The sequence below is a fragment of the Cervus elaphus genome, chromosome 24 (assembly GCF_910594005.1).
Source record: "Cervus elaphus chromosome 24, mCerEla1.1, whole genome shotgun sequence".
NCBI classification, from domain to species: Eukaryota; Metazoa; Chordata; class Mammalia; order Artiodactyla; family Cervidae; genus Cervus; species Cervus elaphus.
Genome location: NC_057838.1, coordinates 25,106,875 through 25,132,233, shown reverse-complemented (window position 1 = coordinate 25,132,233; position 25,359 = coordinate 25,106,875). Strand labels below are relative to the sequence as shown.

At 42.6% G+C, this 25,359-nt stretch overlaps 1 protein-coding gene across 1 annotated transcript; it reads right to left on the bottom strand.

The window, feature by feature from the left end:
- Positions 1-1,655: 1,655 nt before the first annotated feature.
- On the bottom strand, positions 1,656-25,091 carry LOC122682633 (caspase-14-like). Its single transcript, XM_043885614.1, has 7 exons — positions 22,199-25,091; positions 20,692-20,744; positions 19,289-19,438; positions 12,515-12,740; positions 11,906-12,022; positions 4,797-4,906; positions 1,656-3,629 (listed from the first exon to the last, which is right to left on the bottom strand). The coding sequence occupies exons 1-7, from the start codon at positions 22,542-22,544 to the stop codon at positions 3,528-3,530; spliced, it is 1,104 nt and encodes a 367-aa protein (XP_043741549.1). The 5' UTR covers positions 22,545-25,091; the 3' UTR covers positions 1,656-3,527.
- Positions 25,092-25,359: the final 268 nt, after the last annotated feature.

Sequence of the window (25,359 nt, the reverse complement as noted above, 5' to 3'; positions counted from 1 at the left end):
ATGAAGACTACACGGATGGAATGCATGAGAGTTTTTTTCGTAGAAAAAAAATTGCGATAGCAATTATTAGTTAATATATATTCCGCCCAATACCATGCAGCCATTAAAAAGAATTAAAATATGTTCTATAGTTCAAAAAGGAGTTACAGGATGAGGGCGATCATTTTGAAATTTGGAAGCCCTAGGTATTAAACGACTGTAAAGAAATAACCAGTAGCCAGATTAATTATACAGTAGGTTTGAAGTTTGGTTGCACTTAGAATCGCTTGGAGAGGTTTTAAACCTATGGCCAACGCTAAACTACAAGAATTTAGGTAATTTTAACGTGCACCCAGGGTGGGAACTACGGATATACAAGTAGAAAACTGGGTAGGTTCTTGGCCTCGAGTACTTTTTAAATTTTCTTTGAGGAACACAGGTTTTTAAATTGAAATAAAACAAACACTGCATTTAAATAAAGAACTGACATACAAGCAAAGGAATAAACTTAATTGTGGCTTTAAGCATCCTTAGAAACTGGTGCAAGTATCTGTAGACAAAAAGGGGGGAAACTTGAAAGGCTGGCTTTTAGGGACAGTTTTCAGTCACTGCAGGACTTTCCTGGAGGGTGTTCTAGGACACTCCCAAACTATTTCAGCAGCTCCCTCCCCAGTGCACCATAGAATCTCCAAAATACTTCCATTCTAACAGCTGGGAAATTGTGCTGTAATTATGTTTAGGTTTTGTTTCTCCACAAAATACTTTTTTTCCACAAAACAACTGTCCTTGAGAAGTGCGAAGCATGATGAAAATTTTCGGCAAGGAAGCAAGTTATCTTCAAAGGTGAAAATGTATCATAGTGATAGTAAGCCAGAGTGAGGAGCCCTCAGCCTAGGGGGCACTTGTCAAACTGTGGTAGCTCCCCAGCCAAATGTCCTCCCTCCCACCTCAGCCTCCTGGCCCTCCGCACAAGTTTCTCCACTATTTTTTATTCGTACACATTTAAAATAAAAATCTCAGCCTTTCTTTTGCAAACTTTGGTTCCTTGGGTCTGTATTTAAAAAATAGTAAACACTGGGCTTCAATTTCTTTTTCAAATATAAAATTGTGCCAGGGACTATTTTGGGGGGGGGTGGGGAGGTGTGTGGCTGTATTTCACATGGGTTGAATGGCTAGGAGATTCTCTACTGATTTGAAGCTGAGAGAAATATGGGGTGGTTAGCTGGCCCCAGGCATCAAGTTCATCTTGGGCCATCTACCTTTGTAACCAGAATTCCTCCTTTCTCCTCTTCATCTGTTTGGTACCTAGTTGTCCTCCAGTTCTCTCCATGACCCTAACTTACCTGTAGTGGTCTGAGCAGGGTTCCAAAATAATTTTTCCCTCCTTTGTCCCAAAGCCTTCATTCCATCAGTTCAGTGGTAATGGAATGGTCTCTTCCATCCATCAAAAGCATTCTGTCTTAAAACTTTTCTCTGTCATTTGGCATTTCATCTCTTGTATTATTCATGCATTGAAATCCCAGCATCACTACATGCTAACTGTGATTGTGAACGACCTAACCTCTCCCAGGAAATAACAGCTGTTGATATTTCAGCTGATGCCGCCTCCCTGAAACAAGCCTCTGTGCCTAGAAGTCCTCCAAAACCCAAGTGAATAGAGAAGTCTCACCAGATGGTCATGTTTTATGAACCGGAGACATTTTAATGCTCTATACAAAACCAAAGCTACATATCAAGTATCAGAATGCAAATGCTTAAAAATTGAATCACATATATTTATACTTACAAAATCACATTACCTAAAATGGACACAATGATCTCTGAAATGGAGATAGGCCTGGAGACTCCGGATTGCTTCAGTTCATCTGGCTCTCAATCTTCAAGCATTCTCACTAACCACCTGCATCCTCACACAGACCCAACATTCTTATGCAACTGCCAGCTTGAACCCTTAGGTTCGGCAACAGTCCCACCTGCAGGGTGTTCAGAAGCAAGTTCACTAAGCAGTTCAAGTTCACTGAAGTCCAGGGGGGTGGGTTCTCAGGGTCTGCTGAGCCAAACCTCCTTTCATACAGATGAGGAAACAGGTCCAGAAGCAGTCCAGAGTTACAACCAAAGTTGGAATACAAAAATTCATGCTCAGTCCACAGTTTGTTACTCTAGAAACAGTCTACATACAGTTTTCTTTACTGTGGGATGGGACCCAAGTTGCACTCTGAAGAACATACAGTAGAAAGGAATGGGCATTTCAGACCGAAAGGAGAGACTGAATTCTGATACGATAACATATCCAGGAGAGTTCATCCACATTCACTAATTCACAAGCCCGATTCTGTGAGACAGGATTATTAAGGGAGGGCGAATTACCAGGACAAATAGGCAGTACATGAGTAGTGTAGGTTGAGCCTGAGAGAGAAAGACGTGCAATATTCTCCTAGGGGACTTGGGGTGTATATCGTGCAGGCAGTGGGCAGTCAAAGGATTATGAACAATGCAGTGGGTTTTATGAAAGGATTTTGGGGAAACTCAGGTTAACTTCCAACTTGTTGAGTAAAAGCAGCCATGAGACATGCATGTGTGGGGGGATGAATGGCAGGTGGCTAGATATGCAAGAGGCCAGGTCTGCAGAAAGGGTAAAATAATTAAAACACAGGGATCAGTCACTCACTAAATGTTCACTGCATGGTCTCTCTGTGTCCTAAGGCACGGACGGAAGCTAGGATACAGCCATGAATGAGACACACAGCCTCTGCCTCTTGGAGCTCACGACTAATCTGGAGAGAGAGAGACAGGCACTAGATAGTCATTTCAATGCTACAGAAGAGAAGCTGAGAGTCTCTGGGCACTTAGAAGAAGCTGACCTAGCATGGGGCTATGGAAAGCCTCCCTGTGTGAGTGATGCTTGAACCAAATTCTAAAGGATGGCAAGGACTTACCTATGTGGGGTGGAATAGAGGGCTCCAAGTGGGGAAGACAGCAGCTCAAAGGATTAAGGAGCAAGGAGGAAGGTGGGAAACAGGCGCAAAGTAAACACATGGAGGCCTCAAAGGCCCAGAGTCATCCAGGTTAAGGCCTGAGAATGGCTTAACCATTCTCTTCCCAGAGATCACACTGGCTACAGACAACAGTCTGGGGAAATAAGGTGCAACAGAGGACAAGACCACACCCAGCAATTCTTGACTAAACCAAGAGAACAAGCCTTAATAGGAGCACCAAACTGTGGGTGGAGAGGGTGGGGCAATCAGCAAGAGAAACACAGGATAAAAACAGTACACAAATGGAGCTGGACGTCCATGTTTTGATAACAGTTCAGCAAAGTGTTTTTTCAGAAAACAGTGATCTTAAAAAAAATTTAAAAAGACTTACAAGTATCAAGTAAGCAGACTTAAATCTTATAAAAATTATATATATATATATACAAAACAAACTGAAGAAACACCAGTGACAAGAAAAATGCAAAATGGTAACTGTTAGTACAATGCTACAAATGCTCATAGCTCTTTACAAACTGTTGCAAAGCAGTCCTTGTTTTTTGAATCATCCTCATGTCAAAAGTATACAAATTTTGTTAAAGTTGACTCCATTACCAGTGATATTTTTATTGGTTTGTTACATATATTAAAGTCACGGTGCACCACTCTGTTATTCACCTGTAAGAGAAAAGAACAAACTGTCCAAAAGAACTGTAAAACCCTCAAAAGCCTCTTAGTAAACCCCACAGAAGGTGAAGGCAGAATTGTCTGACTGCACCAGGAAAAGCAAAGGTCACCCACATCCCACCGAAGGCAGCGCTGTAGATGGAAAGAGCTCTGAAGTGTGCACAGCGTGCTAAGTCACTTCGGTTGTGTCCCACACTTTGCAACTCCACGGACTGTAGCCCGCCAGGCTCCTCGGTCCATGGGACCCTCCAGACAAGAATACGGGAATGGGTTGCCAGGCCCTTCTCCAGGGGATCTTCCTGACCCAGGGATCGAACCTTCTTCTCCTACGTCTCCTGCATTGGCAGGTGGATTCTTTACCACTGAGCCAACTGGGACGCTCCTAAGGAGCAATACTGCGTGACTGTGATTAAGGCATGAGCTCTAAAAGCACTTTGTCTGGACTAGAAAGCCCAGGTTGCCACTTTCCTAGCTCTGCATTTGTCACAGGGGATGGGCATCAAAGTACCTGCCAGAGGGCTGCTGAAAAACTTAATATCTGTCAATTGCAAGGAACAGTAACTGGCACAGAGTGAGCGTTCAGAAGGTGTTAGTACTTCTGTTACTGGGCTCATTTACAACCTTTTCTAGTTAGCTCTCTTCGGAGAGAAAACTCCCAGATTAAGAAGAAAATTACTCTTTAATCCTGATATGGTAAACCACTATCATCAGGCCCTCCTCCAAACTACAGTGTGCATATAAATCTGCTATAATTCTTGGCCCCTCATTCATTCACTGAACATTTACTATTGGCTACAAGTTGGGCAGACAAATGTAAGATAGTGTTGGTCCTCAGAGAAGCCCTCTGGTTCTCCCCTCTTCCTGGGGGAGATAAATCAGGCTGGCAGGACCACAGTGCAGGCAGAACTTCCAGGCTCACTGACAGCCAACTCACTCATGTTCTATTGAATGAGGTATCACTGTCAGTTTCCCACTGGCGCCTGGCTCAGCCACGCCTTCTGCCACAGCCCTCTAAACTCACCAGCCCACTGTTTACAGGCAACTTCTGAACCTCTCTGATGCTTTCGTGGCTGGAGTCAGTCTTCTCATGAAAATGTTTTCATCAAGTGCGTTAGCTTTGGACTGAATGGAGCACGTGTTCACTTGGAATTGACTTACTATGGTAAAGAAGTCAGCGATGTGCCACTTATTTCCGTACTGCTTAAAGACCTCAGTCATCTCCTTGATCATCACAGAGCCAGTGCGGGGATCCCGTAAAGCGACATGATCTATAAGGAAAAAAAAAAAACCACTTCATCCATTTTCCTCCTCTACTTGCAGCAAACTTGTTCTTTGCTCCATAGAAAATGGCTTTGAACTGATAATACAGAAAAACCGGCATTATGGAAAAGAATCTAAAAAAGAATATATGTGTGTGCTTAGTCGCTCAGTTGTGTCTGATTCTTTGACCCCATGGACTCTAGCCCGCCAGGCTCTTCTGTCCATGGGGATTCTCCAGGCAAGAATACTGGAGTGGGTTGCCATGCCCTCCTCCAGGGGTTCTTCCCAGCCCAGGGATTGAACCCAGGTCTGCCTCATTGCAGGTGGATTCTTCCCCATATGAGCCACCAAGGAAGCCCAAAAAAGAATATATATGAACCACTTTGCTGTATGCGTAAAGCTAACACAACACTGTAAATCAAATGTACTTCAATAAAAAGTTTAGAAAAAGAAACACTGCATTAAGACGGAGAATCCCCATGGACAGAGGAGTCTGATGGGCTAACGTCCATGGGGTTGCAAAGAGTTGGACACAGCTGAGCGACTAAGCACAGACATAAGACTTGTGTGACCAACTGCACACAACCTCTCAAGAGCAAATCTTTAAATATGCATTTTTTAAATCTAGCTTCAAAGTTTTCAAATATACACAAAAGTAGAAAGCAAAGTTGAATGATCCCCCTCCAAATAATCATCCCTCAGATCCTAGAGTTATCAGTTTTTGTCATATTTGCTTTATTTATCCCCTTTCTGGGCTTCCCAGGTGGCGCTGGTGGTAAAGAAGGTCTGCCAATGCAAGAGACATAAGAGATGCAGGTTCAGTCCCTGGATCGGGAAGATCCCCTGGAGGAGGGCATGGCAACCCACTTCAATATTCTTGCCTGGAGAATTCCACGGACAGAGGAACCTGGCGGGCTACGGTCCATGAGTCAAAACGAGTTGGACACAACTGAGTGACTTAGCACGCACGTACACATCCCCTTTCTACTTTTTTATTGCTGACTTTTGCTCTAGCATTTTAAGCTAAATAACCCTAAATATATCTATATGGAATTTATTTGGGGGTATTCAAGGGTTTGACTACCAAAATTATGCTTATTATTAGATTGAAAAACACAAAATATGTCTGTATAGTGTGGAAGAAATGTGAAAACGGCACTCTCTCATAGTAAACCTGGGTTGGAACACAAAAAAACACGGGACATGTTTGCAACTTCGGGGTATGCCAAGGTTTCTTACAACACAAAAGGCATAAGCCATAAAAGAAAAGTTGATAAACTGGAGTAGAAACATAAAATTCTTGCTCTTCAGCAGGTGAGAATTCTACTACAGAACCACCACTGAATGCTTACAAAACTCTTGCTTTTTGAAAGACATCTTTAAGAAAATGAAAAGCCAGTCACAGAGTGGGAGAAAGTACTTGTAACTTGTACCAGAGAAAGGACTAGTATTCAGAATATACATAATTTAATAAGAAAACAAACAACCCAGTGCAATACTGGGCAACAGGAGATACATGAATGGCCAACCGGCACATAACAGATGGTCAAAAAAAAGCCCATACAAATAGAAAGAAAAATATTTTTATTTATTTATTTTCGGTCATGCCACTGGGCTTGTGGGATCTTAGTCCCCCAACCAGGGATTGAACCTGGGCCCTCAGCTGTGAGAGCAGAGTCCTAACCACTGGACCACCAGGGGTGTCCCTCATTCTTAAATAACCACAGTTACTACTGGGATGTGTGTCCCTGATGGGCACTGCATGACTTCTCCACTTAGGACACCACAATGGTGCTTGCTCCTTAGCTCAGCAGCCCTTCAAAACTCGGTACCCCTAAAATATGGTATCAGAAAAACACAGCACCGTCTAATTTTTGGAACCGTAACTTATCTGAGCTGGTGGTTCACAGAATTCAGTATAGCGGTGTGACTTCACTGTGGCCCCCTGATTTACAGACTACAACACTAGGGTGTATACCCAGAAGTGAAACTGCTGAGCATAAATATACTTTTAATTTTCTTGGTATCACACATTAATCTCCAAAGAGGCAATGTAACTTGCTCTCATCAATGGTATATGGAAGTACTAGTTGCCCCACAACCCCAGACGTATTTGGTACTGCCTCATTCCATTGGGTAAAAATGGGTGACCCAAGGCAACTCCTTGGTGGTCCGGTGGGTAGGACTCTGAGCTTCCACTGCAGGGGGCATGAGTTCTATTCCTGATCAGGGAACTAAGATCTCACATGCTGCACACCAAAATAATAAAAAGAAATGGGATCATGAAATTTAAAAAAAAAAAAAAGGTGACCCAAAAAATTCATCTTACTACATATTCCAAGTTTTCCACTTTGAGCACTTGGAAAGAGTGTTAGTCGTTCAGTTGTGTCCGACTCTTTGTGATCCCATGCACTGTAAATGGCCAGGCTCCTTTGTCCATGGAATTCTCCAGGCAAGAATACTGAAGTGGGTAACCATTCCCTTCTCCAGGGGATCTTCCCAACCCAGGGACTGAACTGGGGACTTTCGCATTGCAGGCAGATTCTTTACTCTCTGAGCCACCAGGGAAGCCTCTGGGCACTTTAAATATTCCTCCAGTTATAAAACTTAATTCTTGATTAAAGCAAAAAAGCTTAACGCTATTCTGGGCTAACAGAAACGAATGGAAATCCCCAAGGCAAACCATTTCTGCAAATGAGGAAGTTGAAACTTCAACCAGGAGCAGAAAGTAAATAGGAACACCAGAGCTGTGCTGTGCCTACGGAGAAGTGTCAAACCCGAAAGATGCGCCTGGGAGGGAGGGAGATAAAGATTCCCACAGAGGTCCACATGGGTGATGACGCTCTCTAAAGGCAAGTACACCGGATTTATGTCCCCAGGAGTAAGAGATTAAGATTCAGCAAATGAGCTAGGAGTTCAAACACACAAAGAAACAAACCCCCAAGAGTGACAGGCAACAGAAACCACCATAAGAAAGATTCCCAAAGACTTTAGATATTGGAAGTATAAGAGACAAAATATAAAATAACTGCATGAAATGCTTAAAGAAATGAATGAATCACAAGGAGGAACAAGCAAAGACATTGTTATGTGATCAGTCAGATTTGGGTGTAAAGTGATTTACCACCTATAAATCTTCCCTAAATGAGTTTCTAAAGAACATACTTCACGAAGAAAGAATATGGTCTGACAGTCAGGACAGACTAGAGAACAGAGGAAGTGGTAAACACATGGGTAAATATAAACAAACATACACTGTATAAAAATACTATGAAATGTTCTAATTTGTAGGGTTTTAAAAAAGGAATATGCATTACCTAGCATAGTGCTTGTCACCCTAGGACATGCCAACCTGATGAAAATGTGTTGGGTTAATGTCTTCATTTAGAAGAAAATTAGGATAAAAGGAATGTAAGAATACATAAGTAATTTCATATAAATAAAGATACAAAAATAAAAGAATTAGCATTCTAAGGTGGTTCTGTGTATCATCAGGAAGTAAGAATAAGCTTTTTATTAACTTTAGGTTAAGTACACGCATATAACATTTCAAGAGGAACCATGAGAAAAAGAGATGTGAAATTCATACCTTCTAAGTCAGTAGAGAGATAAAATGTAATAATAACAAATCAAACTCATAATCAAAAACAAGAGCAATAAAACCACCATAATACTGTATATACCATACACTTCAATTTTTTAAAAGAAAAGCAATAAAGGAGGGGGAATAAAGCAAATAAATAGCACCAGGTATAATGGTAAAAGTGTAAATGTATCAATAGTGACAATAAAGATAACTTGTCTTAACTCACCAGGAAAAAGTGATATCAGATTGGATTAAAAAACAAAATCTAACTATATTCTCTTTAAAAGACCACCTAAAACATAAGGGCCTAAACAGGTTAATAGAAAAGGTCTGAAGGAGATATACCAGGCAAATATGGACCAGAATAATATATTCTGGAGTATCTATATGAATATCAGAGAAAAACTAATATGATAAAAAGTACTATTGGGGGTAGAAGGTTCACTAAACAATGATTATATATTTATGTCACCACAAAGTATAACAATTCTAAAATCTTATCCCTCTACTAAAGTTGCCTCAAAACAAATAAAGAAAACAAAAATAGATAACAGAACTACAGAAGAAATTGACATATCCACCATGATAACATGACATGCTAACACATTATCTCAATTATTGCTAGGTCATTGCTTTCTACTAGCTGTCCTTATCTTAGAAGACACGCTTTCTCAAATATCTGCATAGCTCACGCTCTCATGGCCTTCAATTCTACACAATAATCAACTTCTCAATGGGAACATCTCTACACATCACTTTTTAAAAAACTACAACCTCCACTCCTGCCCCTCAATACTCCCTCTCCCTGTTTCTGCATTATTTTTCTTCATAGCACTTATCACCATCTAACATATTTTATTTCTGGTATTTATTTCACTGAAGGGTAAACATCATACAGAAAGGTGTGTGGAGCATATTGGAGTGGGTTGCCATTTCCTTCTCCAGGGGATCTTCCCAACCCAGGAATTGAACCTGGGTCTCCTCTGTTGCAGGCAGATGCTTTACGGAGAGCTACAAGGGAAGCCCTGTGGGTACATAAGAGCTCAGTAAGTTTCCATCCAATGAACACACTCCCAGCATGGGCACCCTCATCAAGAAACACGACGATGCCAGCACTTCACAAGTCCGCTTTCGCTGCTGTGGTCATCACCTCTCCACACACTGTGCACCCTGACGGTAAGTAGCACCCTGACTTCCACCTCCCACCATTGATTAATTTCACCTGTTTTTGCACTTCGTAGAACTGGAATCAAAAGCAACCCAGTACCCACTTTCTGTGTTTATTTTCTGTCTCCCTCCCCAGAACATAAGCTCCCTGGAGGCAGAGATTTTTCATTCTTTTGTTCCCTACTGAACCTCTAGTCTTCAACATAGCCAGCACACAGTCACAAAATTCATTCATTCAACAAAATTGGAGGTCAAGTTACATTGTCTTGACCCTTAACTGTTCCATAAAAATTCCGTGGTTAGTTTCTCAAATTCCATGACAAAACACTTCAGAATTCAATTTACAAACTAATTCGGGGGGCGGGGGGGGGGGGGGGACAGTCATTTCCATTGTACTACAATTTTCAACCATGACCAAGGTATTTCCCACCACTGATTCAGGGCTTCCTTTATGTCTTTCTAGAATGTTCTCTCATTTTCCCTAATGAAGTCTTGCTCCTCTTTTGTTAGTCATTCCTAGACATCATTCACTAAAGCAAGACAAAGTAATACGGTATCTTTTTTCTTTTCTCTTTTATGTCCTAAGTGATTATTACTGTATTGAAAACTATCGTCTTCTAGAATACTGACCCTTATATTTCTGTTAATACATTAGCTAGGACTACTCATGCCATGTTAGAGAGTAGGAGTGAGAACGGGTTACACCTATTTTGTGTAACCTATTTGGGTAACACCTAAGCAGGTTACACCTGCTTGCCTTACACCTAACTTTAAAATTTTCAGCTTCATAAAAGTATAATTGACCACTGACTATCATCCATACATATTTTAAGCAAATGGTTTAGTAAGTTTCGACATATGTATACTTAAAGCCAACATAATGAATCCAATCCTCCTCCTCCAATGTTCTCATGGCCCTAGCAGTCCTTCCTTACCTCTTCATCCCCATCTGCAAGTAGTATTGATTTGCTGTCTGATAGATTACTTTGTACTTTGTAGAATTTTATGTGCATGGGACCACACAGTTATCTGCTTTATTCTGTCCGGCTTCTTTCGGTCATCAGGAATCCTTTGACCTTCATCTGTGCTCTAGCATGTGTCAGGAACTCATTGCTTTTATTGCTGAGTAGCACTTCATGTATGATATACCACGATTTGTTTATTCTTTCACCTGTTGGTCATTTGGATTGGTTCCAGTCTGACTATTTCAAATAAATCTGCTATGAACATTCATGTGCAAGTGTCTATTAGGATATATGCTTTCATCTCTCTTGGGTGAATAAAGTTATATCTAACTTTAATAGGGACATTTTCATTTTACATTTCTGTCCTTATTTTCCTTTGCTTCCATTTCTTCACTAACATTTTATCTTGAATTGTATATACATACATATCTGTATATGTTATATGTTTTATACACACACACACACACACACACACACATACATACATAAGCTATTTTAATCCTTTTTCAAGAAAGTCAGTATAAAAACAGCTAAATAAATGCCCTTGACACTTACTTCTATCTTCTCTACATTTTCCTATTTCCCTTCCATGACTGAATCAAGTCCACTCCTTCAGCACACAACACTCTTTTGGATTTTTATTAGTATTAATAATAAAGACAATAATGTAATCAACATAATATATTAGTAGTAAAATTAATCAATTTTTAAACTTATACCAGTTATTACAATAAGCACAACACCTGCATTCATTATTTAATTTATAAACATCCCAATGAAATAAGAAAATTTTATGATTCTTATTTTGCATAAAGAAACTGACATATCTTAGAGGCTAGAAAATATAAAGGTCTCAAAGACAGCAGAGTTGGCTTTGGGTCAAGATCTTTCTCACATGAAAGCCAATGATCTTATTTCATATGTGATATCTGCTAAGAGGATGGTGTCTTCCTGGAAGAGATAAACAGTCAGATGCAAATCTGTCATCTCTGAAAGTGAAATAGTTTCTGAAGGGAGATGGATGGGATAATGAAAATTTCTCCCATGCACATCAATCTATAAGGCACAGATAATTTTTTTAAGAAAGGTTTCTGGGAATGCCCTGGTGGTCCAGTGGTTGAGACTCTGCGCTTCCACTGCCAAGGGCCCAGGTTCAATCCAGGGTCAAGGAACTAGGATCCCACAGCCTCGCAGAGAGGCAAAAAAAAAAAGAAAAGAATTTTCAAAAATCAGTAGGAATAACCTAAATCCTCTGGATGAATATGTATCTTCAAGCCTCACTATCTTACCTGCTTGGGTGGGATATATGATGAAATAATCACTGAACGTAGGCAGCCTCTTCTTCTCTGATCCATCATCCAAGTCCATGGGTTCATCATCTGTTTCAACACCACTGTCTCTTCTCTCTGTTTTTTGAGGAATGAAAATACAAACTACAATAATATACCGTTGACATGAATAACCTTTAATAAAAGTCACAAGAAGCTTGTATCTTCACAAGAGAAATAATTAAAACCAAAGTTACATAAATCAGAAATTAGTCCCACAAGCCAATTAGAATCACATGAATGATGGGACATCCCCCAGAAAATTGTCCACCTCTCCCCCAGAATTTGAGGCTCTCAGATCCACCTTATGATTTTAATGACTTAGACCTTCCTCAGATTAAATTAACCATCCTAACCCAGGTAAGCTGTCACTCCATCCCTTTCTCCCAGCTCAAAGTCCCTAGTATGCTATATAATGTAAGATACATCAGCTATGGGTCTGATGTATCGTCAGTTATATAATTTAATATAATTATTAAAAAATAATTTTTTAAAACTCACTCTTCTTTCCTCAATCATCAACATGAGAATTTCCTGGAAAGAGAATGATACAAAGACATATCCACTTACCTCCTCTGCAGGCCTGGATTATAAAAATTTTTGGTTTCTCTTGAAGTGCTGGACAATTTTTATTGTTGAACATTTCAAAAATGTCTTCCAGGCTGACTTTTTCACCGTCTTTCATTTTGATAAAACCTTCTTCTCCATGGGACATAAGAGTAACAAGGCAACAGGCAATGTCATCTTTAATTTCATTTAGTCCATCACGAAATGATGTTATCTTTCCAAGTAAGTCCTGTAAAATAGGATAACATATTAAAAAAAAAACTGGAAGGAGAAAAAACCAGAAATCCCAGAGATGGCTTCTTTACAAGGTGAATCAGTGAGATGACAAACATGAAAATACCTACATCTCTATAGTGTCAATATGACTTATCACTTCACTTTTGGATGCTTTCAGACTTCGTATGATTTATTCTATTATCAATGGTGATTCTTGTTTGACAAAATTATGGCACTTCTGATTCTCTACCACAAAATATAACAAAACTATAGTTCCCCAAAGAATTAATGTATTTAAATACTACATTATTAACTTATTTTATTTTTTTAATTAACTAATTTATTTTAATTGGAGGCTAATTACTTTAAAATATTATAGTGGTTTTTGCCACACATTAACATGAATCAGTCATTGGGTGTACATGTGTTTAACTTATTTTAATATAAAAATTATTTTATAAAATTAATACCCTCAGTTAGCTAGAAATGGCAAGGAATGAAGGAGTCTATCCAATCATATCCACTTGCCAGAATCTATCAAGAGGCATCAGCAGAATCAATTCCCCTAAAAAGATAAGCAAGACAAGAATGGCTGCTCTTACTATGTTGGAACAAAGATCCTGGCCATTTCAATACAGTACAGCAAAAATTAAATGAAGTATAAATATTGGAAAAAAGACTCATTGCTTATAGATAATATGACTTTCTAGAAATATACTCAATTCAGTTCAGTTCAGTTCAATTGCTCAGTCGTGTCCAACTCTCTACGACCCCATGAATCACAGCACACCAGGCTTTCCTGTCCATCACCAACTCCCGGAGTTTACTCAAACTCATGTCCATCAAGCCGGTGATGCCATCCACCCATCTCATCCTCTGTCATCCCCTTCTCCTCCTGCCCCCAATCCCTCCCAGCATCAGGGTCTTTTCCAATGAGTCAACTCTTCGCATGAGGTGGCCAAAGTATTGGAGTTTCAACTTTAGCATCAGTCCTTCCAATGAATACCCAGGACTGATCTCCTTTAGGATGGACTGGTTGGATCTCCTTGCAGTCCAAGGGACTCTCAAGAGTCTTCTCTAACACCATAGTTCAAAAGCATCAATTCTTTGGTGTTCAGCTTTCTTCACAGTCCCAACTCTCACATCCACACATGACCACTGGAAAAACCATAGCCTTGACTAGACGGACCTTTGTTGGCAAAGTAATGTCTCTGCTTTTTAATATGCTATCTAGTAGTAGATACAATGGTCATCTGAGTTAAATTCACCCATTCCTGTCCATTTTAGTTCGCTGATTCCTAGAATGTCGACGTTCACTCTTGCCATCTCCTGTTTGACCACTTCCAATTTGCCTTGATTCATGGACCTAACATTCCAGGTTCCTATGCAATATTGCTCTTTACAGCATCAGACCTTGCTTCTATCACCAGTCACATCCATAACTGGGTATTGTTTTTGCTTTGGTGCCATCCCTTCGTTCTTTTTGGAGTTATTTCTCCACTGATCTACCCTTCGCCCAAAGTCAGGGGCGACACAGGAGCGACCGAGAGGAGCTACCCCACGTTCAAGGTCAGGAGGGGCGGCCGTGAGGAGACACCCCTCATCCAAGGTAAGAGAAACCCAAGATGGTAGGTGTTGCGAGAGGCCATCAGAGGGCAGACACACCGAAACCATAATCACAGAAAACTAGCCAATCTGATCACAGGACCACAGCCTTGTCTAACTCAGTGAAACTAAGCCATGCCGTGTGGGGCCACCCAAGACGGACGGGCCGTGGTGGAGAGGTCTGACAGAATGTGGTCCACTGGAGAAGGGGATGGCAAACCACTTCAGTATTCTTGCCTTGAGAACCCCATGAACAGTATGAACAGTATACTCAACTAAAACCTACTAAAAGTAGAGATCTGCAAGTTGACCAGATACAAACTTAATTTACAAAGATCTAGAGTTCCCTAATCCAGACAGCATATTGAAAAGCAGAGACATTACTTTGTCAACAAAGGTCCATCTAGTCAAAGCTATGGTTTTTCCAGTGGTCATGTATGGATGTGAGAGTTGGACTATAAAGAAAGCTGAGCGCCGAAGAATTGATGCTTTTGAACTGTGGTGTTGGAGAAGACTCTTGAGAGTCCCTTGGACTGCAAGGAGATTCAACCAGTCCATCCTAAAGGAGATCAATCCTGGGTGTTCATTAGAAGGACTGAGGTTGAAGCTGAAACTCCAATACTTTGGCCACCTGATGTGAAGAGCTGACTCATTGGAAAAGACCCTGATGCTGGGAACAATTGAGGGCAGGAGGAGAAGGGGATGACAGAGGATGAGACGGTTGGATGGCATCACCGACTCAATGGTAATGGGTTTGGGTGGACTCCGGGAGTTGGTGATGGACAGGGAGGCCTGGCATGCTGCAGTTCATGGGGTCGCAAAGAGTCAGACACGACTGGGCAACTGAACTGAACTGAACTGAGAGTTCCCTAATTACCCAGGAATAAAACATTTAAACTGGATAATGGAAAAGGGATCCTTTGAAGGTCATAACAAAAGTAGAACATTACCTAGGGATAAACCTAACAAGAGATGAACATTATCTAAGTGAAGAAAATTATTTAAAAAATCTTCAGTGAAGAGGCAACATAAACTATGACAGCCTGAAGTTTCTGATTGCAATGACTCAATACTATTAATTCGTCAGTTAACTCCAAATAAATTTCTAGTCAATGTTGTATGAGTTAAAACCTCAAAGGATTTCTCTGAAACTTAACTAGATGGTTCTCAAGGTCACAGAAAACAGATCCTCAGAAATAGCAAGGTACTCAAGAATAGCAAAGAACATTCAGAAGTAAAAAACAAAGGCAAACAAATAAAAACAAACAAAAAACAATGAATGGGCGATAGATCATCTCAGATGTCCAAATGCACTATAAAATCATGGTGAACAAAACACTGATATAGCAGCATAAGTATAAACAAATATATGAACAGATATTTTAGAATCCAGAAATCAATCCAAATACACATACAGGGATTTAATTTATGACAAGAATGGAATTTCACATATGTGGGGAAAGGATGTACCACCACCAAGTGAGAACTGGCTTGGAAATAAAGGTAGACCTCCCACCTCACTGTTTCAGTGAGCAGAAGGCTAACCTTAACTATAAAGATGTTATAGAAAAATAATTGTAAAAATTTTCAGCTGGGGGGCTTCCCTCTCGGCTCAGTGGTAAAGAATCCACCTGCCAATGCAAGAGAGCAGGGTCTGACACCCGATCCGGGAACCCACATGCCAAGGAGCAACTACACCCATCTGCCACGGCTCCTGAGCCTGTGATCCAGAGCCTGGGAGCCCCGACCACTGAAACCCGCATGCCCTACAGTCTATGCTCTGAGACAGGAGAAGTCACAGCAACGAGAAGTCCAAGCCCCGCAACTAAAAGTAGCCCCGCTCACCAGCTAGAGAAAGCCCACACGGCAACGAAGACCCAGTGCAGCCAAAAAAAATACTAAATTTTAAGCTGGGGTTTAATCAAGACAGAAAAACCAAGAAGCTGACAAAAAGAAAGACTGACGAGTTTACAATGAAAACTTCCATGTGACCTGAGACAACAAAAAGTCAAAAGGCAAGTAACAAGGCAGGAGAAAAATATCTGCAGTCTATTTTGTCTAAAATTCAGGAAAAAGAACTACAGAATAAGAAAAGAAAATCCAGTAAGAAAAAAGGGCAAAGGATGTAAACAGGTAATCCACAGAAGGGAAAATAATGACCAAAAGATGTTCAACCATGCTACTAGTCAAGAAAATGAAAACGTAAAATAATTTTACCAGTAAGATTGCTAAATATTTACAAATAAATGTTGACAGGATGTAGAGAAAGAAGTCACTTCTGGAACTTTAGGAGCATAAACCAGAAAAACATTGGCAATTTTCTGTCACCTGAATGGAAAAGATGGGTTTAAAAAAAAATCACATAACACAGAAGAAATTCTGGTACAATCCGTGGAAAACATGAAGGAGTCTGGTTTTAACTTTGAAACAAAATCTAAATTTATCGAGTACTTACTATGGGCCAGCTATTATCCTGAGAACTTTTACATAAAGCAGCTCATTTCATCCTCACCCCAGCCCTACATGATAAATTACTATGACCTCCCCATCTTAGAGATAAGAAAGCCGTCCGTTAATTTACAGCAGAATTTCTAGAATTATCGCACTGCTGACACTTTGTGTCAGGGAGCTTTGCCTTGGGAGCTGTGCTGCGCATTGTCGTATGTTCAGTCGGACCCTTGGTTCTACCTTGGCATCCACACTAAGGCCAACAGCTCCCTCCAGTGATGAAAAACAAAAATGTCTCTGTGCGCTGGCCTGAGTGCACGCTGAGTCACGTCCGACTCTTCGTGATCCCCTGGACTGCGGTCCGCCAGGCTCCTCCGTCCATGGGATTCTCCAGGCAAGAATACTGGAGTGGGCTGCCATTTCCTTCTCCAGGGGATCTTTCCAACCCAGGGATCAAACCCACATCTCTTGTGTCTCCTGCATTGGCAGGCGGGTTCTTTACTGCTGTGCTACCTGGGAAGGCCAAAAATGTCTCCAGACAGTGTCAGAAGTAGCCCCCAGGGGGGACAAAGTCACCCCCAGTTGAGGATTAGACTAACAACTGGTAAGAGATAGGACTCCACCTCTGTTGGCATGTGTGGTTCTTCTAGCCCTCCTGCTATGCTGTTCCTTCATGTTCACTAGCAATGACTCCTGGGGTCTATGAAGACTCTCCTCTGTTATTAATCCAAAAGATAGGCAGGGCTAGACCTGGACTCAGCTGGGGTCAGAGAGGTCACAATGAAGCGCCCACCCATCCACCACCGCTCTTCCCCCTCATCTTCTTCTCTATCATCTAGTTAAATCACAACGCATTTTTGCCCAGGGCTCAGTAATCCCTCTCCACATCCCCTCAATGCAGAGTTCCAAAGAATAGCAAGGAGAGATAAGGAAGCCTTCCTCAGAGATCTGTACAAAGAAATAGAGGAAAACAACAGAATGGGAAAAACTAGAGATCTCTTCAAGAAAATTAGAGACGCCAAGGGAACATTTCATGCAAAGATGGGCACAATAAAGGACAGAAATGGTATGGACCTAACAGAAGCAGAAGATATTGAGAGGAGGTGGCAAGAATACACAGAAGGACTATACAAAAAAGATCTTAATGACCCAGATAAGCACGATGGTGTGATCACTCAACTAGAGCCAAACCTCCTGGAATGTGAAATCAAGTGGGCCTTAGAAAGCATCACTACGAACAAAGCTAGTGGAGGTGATGGAATTCCAGTTGAGCTATTCCAAAACCTAAATATGATGCTGTGAAAGTGTTGCACTCAATATGCCAGAAAATTTGGAAAATACAGGACTGGAAAAGGTCAGTTTTCATTCTAACCCAAAGAAAGGCAATGCCAAAGAATGTTCAAAATACTGCACAATTGCACTCATCTCACATGCTAGCAAAGTAATGCTCAAAATTCTCTAAGCCAGGCTTCAACAGTACATGAACTGAGAACTTCCAGATGTTCAAGCTCGATTTAGAAAAGGCAAAGGAACCAGAGATCAAATTGCCAACATCCAGATTATCAAAAAAGCAAGAGAGTTCCAGAAAAACATCTACTTCTGCTTTATTGACTATGCCAAAGCCTTTGACTGTGTGGATCACAACAAACTGTGGAAAATTCTTAAAGAGATGGGAATACCAGACCACTTTACATGCCTCCTGAGAAACCTGTATGCAGGTCAGGAAACAACAGTCCGTCTAGTGAAAGCTGTGGTTTTTCCAGTAGTCATGTATGGATGTGAGAGTTGGATCATAAAGAAAGCTGAGCGTGGAAGAATTGATGCTTTTGAACTGTGGTGTTCGAGAAGACTCTTGTGAGTCCCTTGGACTGCAAGGAGATCAAACCTTGTCAATCCTAAAGGAAATCAATCTTGAATATTCATTGTAAGGACTGATGCTGAAGCTGAAACTCCAATACTTTGGCCACCTTTTGCGAAGAGCCAACTCATTGGAAAAGGCCCTGATGCTGGCAAAGATTGACGCCAAGAGGACAAGAGAACAACAGAGAATGAGATGGTTCAATGGTATCACCGACTCAATGGACATGAGTTTGAGCAGGCTCCGGGAGCTGGTGATGGACAAGGAAGCCTGGTGTGCTGCAGTCCATTGGGTCACAAAGAGTCGGACACGACTGAGCAACTGAACTGAACTGAACATGACAAAAGCTCCTGTATCCATCAGGGAAGCTCGGTTAGAATTTCATCAGGACATTCAGGTCCATCGCTCAGCAGGCCCTGGTTCTAACCAGGTAATAAAACTCAATTTTTTTAAAGAAGAAAGGAAAATTATAATATCTAAGCTACAATTTTTCCTTTTTTTTTTTGCCATGTCACAGGACATGTGGGATCTTAGTTCTCTGACCAGGGATCGAACCCGAGCCCCCTGTAGTGGAAGCACAGAGTCTTAACCACTGGACCACCAGGAAAGGCCCAAGCTACAAATTTTCACTTTTGTTTTTAACTTGGTACCATTTTGTCAGGATCGATGCACAACGTCTGTTCGAACTTGCACTCGTTAAGCCAATCCTTCATCAGTTGGACATCCTGGTGAGCTCCTGGCCTGTTCTTCTTCACACACATGAGGAAGGCCTCCCGCCTGCCACGTAGGTCATAATGGTCCTGTTTGCAAGGAAAGTCAAGAAACAATGTTAAAACCAAACTGAATCCAAATGTGCCTTATATGTGAAATGAGTTTAACACCGGTTTCCTCTTGTCATGACTTCCTTTATAATTCTTTCAAATACCTTTGTCAAACTCGGACCAACAGGCCAATCTCATCTCTAAATTCCTATTCATAGCCATAACTACCCGTTTAGGGAAAGTGGCAAATGGTAAATGACATAACTACACGGTGTAAGGAAAATGCAGTTATGGAAATCCAGAAGGTGGGACATTCTACAGGACAAATAACCAGGCTTCAGCAACAAACAACAGAAGAGGTTAGAGGGAAAGGTGTCATAAACTAAGAGTGTTAAAAGACCTTCAAATGTATTTGCATTTGAATCAGAGCTGAACTCAAACAATCCAACTGTACAAGACATTGGAACCAGCCAAGGACATCTGTAGGCTAACCGCATCTCTACCGAGACTAAGGAATTTGTTTCTAGGCTTGCTAAATACATACTCAAGTATTGTATGTATGAAAGTGATAAGATATCTGGGTGTGGGAGAGGGTTGCTTTAAAATAACAGGGTCGAGGGAACAGATGAAACAAGACTGGCTACATTGCTAATTGTTGAAGTAGGGCTCTAGGAAGGCGGCACTGGAGTTTGGGGATTCATTTTTCTCTTCTACTTTAGCTTATGTTTTAAATGTTCATAATAAAGCAAACAGAAAAGAGTCAGAAGCCAGCAATTTATGTAGTTGTGCAAGGCCATACAACCTGCGGTGCCCTGATTTGTAAAATGGAGATACTAACCATACTTACCTAATTTGGTTAATGCATGCAAAGTGGTTTTAACTGGCTAATATTTTGCTTTTTCTATTTATAACAGAAAGCAGAAAGATCTGACCACTTGAGACAACCACACAGATGTTCCTTTTCAGCCCAGCAGAAGCAGCACAAAAACCATTCAAATGGTGTCTAAATACTATCTGAACTGACTGAAGTGTGAGCGTGCACTAAGCTGCTCAGCAGTGTCCAACTCTCTGCAACCCCATGAACTGTAGCCTGTCAGACTCCGCTGTCCATGGGGATTCTCCAGGCAAGAATACTGGAGTGGGTTGCCATTTTGTACTCCAGGGGATCTTCCCCACTCAAGGATCTAACCCACGTCTCTTGCATCTTCTGCATTGCAGACGGATTCTTTACCACTGAGCCAGCAGGGAAGCCGACTAACGTGTAGCGTTAGAATGAAAGTCCAGATACTTACCAATTCACCATCCACACAGTCATAGCTTCTCTTTGGAATCTTTCGTGGAATCACTGAATGAATTTTCGTGAAAAGACAAAACAGAAAAGAGCATTTTTTTCCCCCACTTTTCTCTTTTTAATTATGATCTGTAGTCGTTCCTGTTAACAGAAAGCAACTCCCAAGAAAAACAGTTGCCTCTTTCGTTTTGGGGCCCAGCAGGCTTCAATCTCATTTCAGAACAGGTTTCCGGGATCATGAAAACCCTCTCCCAAACTCATGAGGATGGAAACCTAACAGAACTCCTTTAGGCCTCAGTCAGGTTCAGGGGCCAGGGAGAGGCAGGCCAGAGATGAAAAGGATAAAGACCAATGAACATTACTGAACATGAACCTCCAGAAAAGGAGACCAAGACTTTGATAAGGAGACGAAGGAAGTTAAAGACCCTATTTGGTGTCTTAATTAAACAAACTTAGCATTCAAGTATTTGGGGGGCATCTGTAGTGTGTAGTCATGATACTGTGTAGTTTGGTTGGTTCTGAAAAACCAAAAAATAACCCACTTTACCAACTGCAAGAGATTCACAGTCTAAAGCATGATAACAACTCAGGGACGGACAGTGTAAGTGTTGTGCAGATGCAGTCAAGGGAGAACTGAAGGCTTCCCGGGGCCAGTATTCTACCTAGAGGCCATGTTTTGTGGTGGTTTATGGTGGTCACCCATTACAAATTCAAATGCCAGCAAAGCAACGTACTTCGAAACTCAATCAGATCATAAGCATGGGAGAACAGACACCAGCTATAGTATATTTTGGTGTCTACCTCAACACGCCCAACATACCTACTGCTTTCTCTTTCTCCTTTTTCTCACTCTCTCCTTCTGTCTCTCTACACACGTGTACACAAACTGCCTCATATATTATACACACATACCTTTATTAAATTTACCAGGAGAAACCCTAATCTCCCCCAGCTTGTTACGTTTCTTGCTCCTAAACCACATCTTCCCAGATTTATGGCAAATGTTCTAACGGTGTATTCCAACACTGAGTTTTTCATTGCACCATCTAAAAACCTTCTCCCTCATAACCACTCGGAGGTAACTGCTAAAAATGCACCTTAGTCTTGCTGAGTCAATCTGGATTTCTCAGCCCGTCCCAGAATGGTAAACCCTGATGGCTGCTTTGGACTGGTCACTTGGATTCCGTGCCTGGGAACGATCTCTCTTCTTCCCGCTGACTCCCGGGCTCCCACCCTCCGCCGCGGGCTCTCTCCCTCCCTCGAGGCCCTCGTCCTTCTTGCTCCGCCTCCCCCAACGCCCCTCGCAGATAATCGGTCCCCCGCCGCTCACCTGGGCTCCGGGGCCAAACCCGGCCCTCACCTAGGGCCCTCCCCCCGCCACTCTCCCCCTCCCTAGGTCAGTACCCACCCCACCCCCGCCCCGGCCCCAATCCGGGAATCCCCGGGCGGCGGGGGCCAAACCCCGCGGCCCCGAGCACCCCCACCTCCGGGAATCCCCGCGCACTCACCAGGGCAATCGGTGGGGGCGCTCTGCCAGCGCGGCAGCAGGTCTGCGCGGGGCAGCAGCTCCAGCACCTGGACAAGGACGCGCTTGGCGGCGGCCGGCGGGTAGAGCTTGGCAAGAAGGCCGGCCAGCCCCGACGAGCTGTGGCCCTCCAGTTCCAGCTTCACCTGGCTCGCGCGCGGCTCCACTTTCTTAAGGTGGTCGCGGAAGCTGCGCAGCTCCTGCGAGGATAGCAAGTCCAGGGTCTCCTGCAAGCGGCTCTGCAGCTCCTCTGTGGCCGGCGAGATCTTCGCAGGCGCCGGCTGACCGTCTGACCTCGAGCGCCGGCCGCTTCCCAGGCTCCCCTCCATTGTCCCCCAGCGATGCTGAAGCGCCCGGGCAGAAGAGACCTATCTGAGCCCTGCGCGCCACACACGCCTCCCGCTTCTCCTCTTTGTTTTGAAAAGTGGAGGCGTTTCCGCTCGCCCAGCTAAGCCCAGAGAGCGGGACCAGGGCGGCCTGGAAGCTCCCGCCTTCCCCGCTTTGGCTCGGGCCCCGCCCCCGACCCGGAGCCCCGCCCCGCACCCTAGAGGCCACGCTCCGCCCACAAGAGCTAGTCTGCGGTTTAACCCTTGGAGCCTGGGTTGGGAAAGCTGAGTGGTGCCCGCCCTGCAAGGCTCCTACATAGTTCTCTGCCTTGGCAGCACGTTAGAATCGCCAGGCCCACTACTCATGCCCAGGCCACAACCTAGCCTGATTACACTAGACCCTCTGGGTGACCGACCCAGGTACTAGTGGTTTTTAAAAAGCTTCCCAGGTGATTCCAACCTGCAGCCAAATTTGAGAACCACCGATCTTAAAGCGTCTATCAGCTACCTAAGCCAGTCCCCAAGGAGCAGGGGAAAACTTGGAAACTGAAAAGACACCTAGAGATTATGGGATCGAGCCAGCTTTTTTAGAGGACTTGGTGGCAAAAACTAGTTTTTTAGAGGACCTGGTGACAAAAACTAATAATTTGAAGGCAATAGATGTCGGAAATGCACTGTGCAGCCTGAGGGGTGTGAAAGGAGCACTGCCTTGGGGAGCACTTCGCAGCTTTGCAACCCCCTTCTTCCTCCTATTCCTCTGTTCCCTGACTTGATAGGGCTCTCAGGAAGTGATGACTCATTTAAACCATGGTCTGCCTCAAAATTACTTACCCTTTCAAACAGTTGGTGAAAGAATCTCAGGACTTATCTGAATCGTGACTCAATTAAACCAACTGTAAACAATCACTTCGGAGGCCATCAGAGAAACTGTGAATATGGGCTGAGTACCGGATGATAAGCAAAAAAAAACTGTTAACTGCTTTTTTGGTGGAGTAATAACATGGTACTTACAGAAGAAAAATGTCCTTGATTTTTAGAGATGCATGTTGAAATGTGGAAGGGTGAAATGGTCTAAGTCTGGGATCTGCTTTTAAAAGCTTCATTGCAGAATAAAGGAGGTAGTGGGGAAAGGGGAGAGCGGAGCAGTAGTGAGTAAATTCTGGTGATTGTTCCATTTGAGTGATGCTGAGTGACGGGCAGTGTACCATTTACTGTTTTGATTGAGCTATTTCATAATATACTCTTGGAAACAGTATAATGCATCTTGAAAGCTTGGCTTCAGTCCTTTTTGCCTCCTGCCTTACTAGGCCTTATCTCTAGCTGCCAGATGACTGTTTACCCCCACAAAGCCCCCCGCCCCAAAATAATTTGCTTTAACTCTGGGGCAGTTAAGAACAAATCAATTTTTTTTTCATTAAAAAAAAAGGAGGTGGGGGGAACTGGGCAGTGTTTCCAAGTCAGCTGAAGCTCACTGCCCACTTCCTGCCTGAACGTCAATACTTGTGGGAGACAGTGGAAGAGGAAAAAAATTCTTGGAGCCTGGGATATGCAGACCCCAGAGGCCTTCACTCCTGGAGTCAGAGTTCGTAAAGGCAAATTTCAGTTTTACCCCACATTTAGAGAAAATGAGATGATTTCTCCAAATTTTAAGATGATATGCCCCCAAAAGAAAAAATGAGGAGTGGGGAGGGGGCTCTGGTAACTGAAATTCATCAGCTGTGTATAAGATGAGCAAATTTGTACTGGATGAAGCCTGCACCTCTGGGCCTCATCTCTGCTCCTCCCCTCCCAGGTCCCTGGCAGGGCCCTCATTGGCTCTAGGCTCCCAGAGCCCAAGATGAGGGTCGGTCAAGGGAGACTGAAGAGGCCAAGAAACCCGAACATCTTGCCTCAGAGGCTAGGTAAGTCCTTAGGCAGCAGGCGCCCCATCCGTCATCTGTGTTAAGCTGCCTGCCCTGCATTCCTGCCCCAAGTACACCACTGCCACCCCGAAATGCCCCCCACTTCCCCCAGCACACAGCCTCATACACACAGGGCACCAGTCACTGGTGGCTTAGGTACCACTAGACTAGGATCCTACTTTTCCTCTCCCACACTCCTCCACATAGTATAACTGTACATAGGGCCTTCTAACCTTAGAATGTAAAGTATAAACTTAAACTCAGAAATCTGGACAGAGAGATACATGGGGGAGAAAGCATTGTGAAGACAGAGATTGGAGTGATGAAAGCCAAGAACTGCCAGCAACCACCGGAAACCGTAAGAGCAATACCACCAGTAGCACCACTCCGAGGCATGTACACGAGGGAAATGAAAATATACATCCACACAAATGACTCATGCAGGAATGTTCATAGTAGCGTTATTTTTAAGTGCCAAGAAGTGTTCACGATGCACATATTCATCAACTGATGAATGGATAAATAGAATAGGCACACAATAGATTATTTGGCCATAAAAAGGAATCAAGTATTGAAGACGCCACATCATAGATGAACTTCCAAAATGTTATTCTAAGTGAAAGAAGTCAGACACAAGAGACGACATATGAAAGACTACATGGGAGACTACACTGTATTAGTCCTCTTATAGGAAGTGCAGAGAAAAGGCAAATTTATAGACAGAAAGCAGATCAGTGGCTGCCTGGGCTTGGAAGGAGGGTTCATTGTAAATAAGAGCTCTTACTGGAGGTGTGAATGTGTTCTAAAACTGATTTATGCTGATGGGCTGCAGCAGACAATAAAGTTACTTAAAAAATCATAGAATTGTGTATTTGGAATGGACGGATCATATAACATATAAAATAAAGCTATTTTAA

Coding starts and splice junctions, on each gene's coding strand:
- LOC122682633 (XM_043885614.1), bottom strand. CDS start 22,544: ATGGAGGGGAGCCTGGGAAGCGGCCGGCGCTCGAGGTCAGACGGTCAG. Junction 19,439..20,691: donor ACTGTGTGGATGGTGAATTG/GTAAGTATCTGG, acceptor CCTTGCAAACAG/GACCATTATGACCTACGTGG. Junction 4,907..11,905: donor CATATATCCCACCCAAGCAG/GTAAGATAGTGA, acceptor TTTTCCTTATAG/ATCATGTCGCTTTACGGGAT.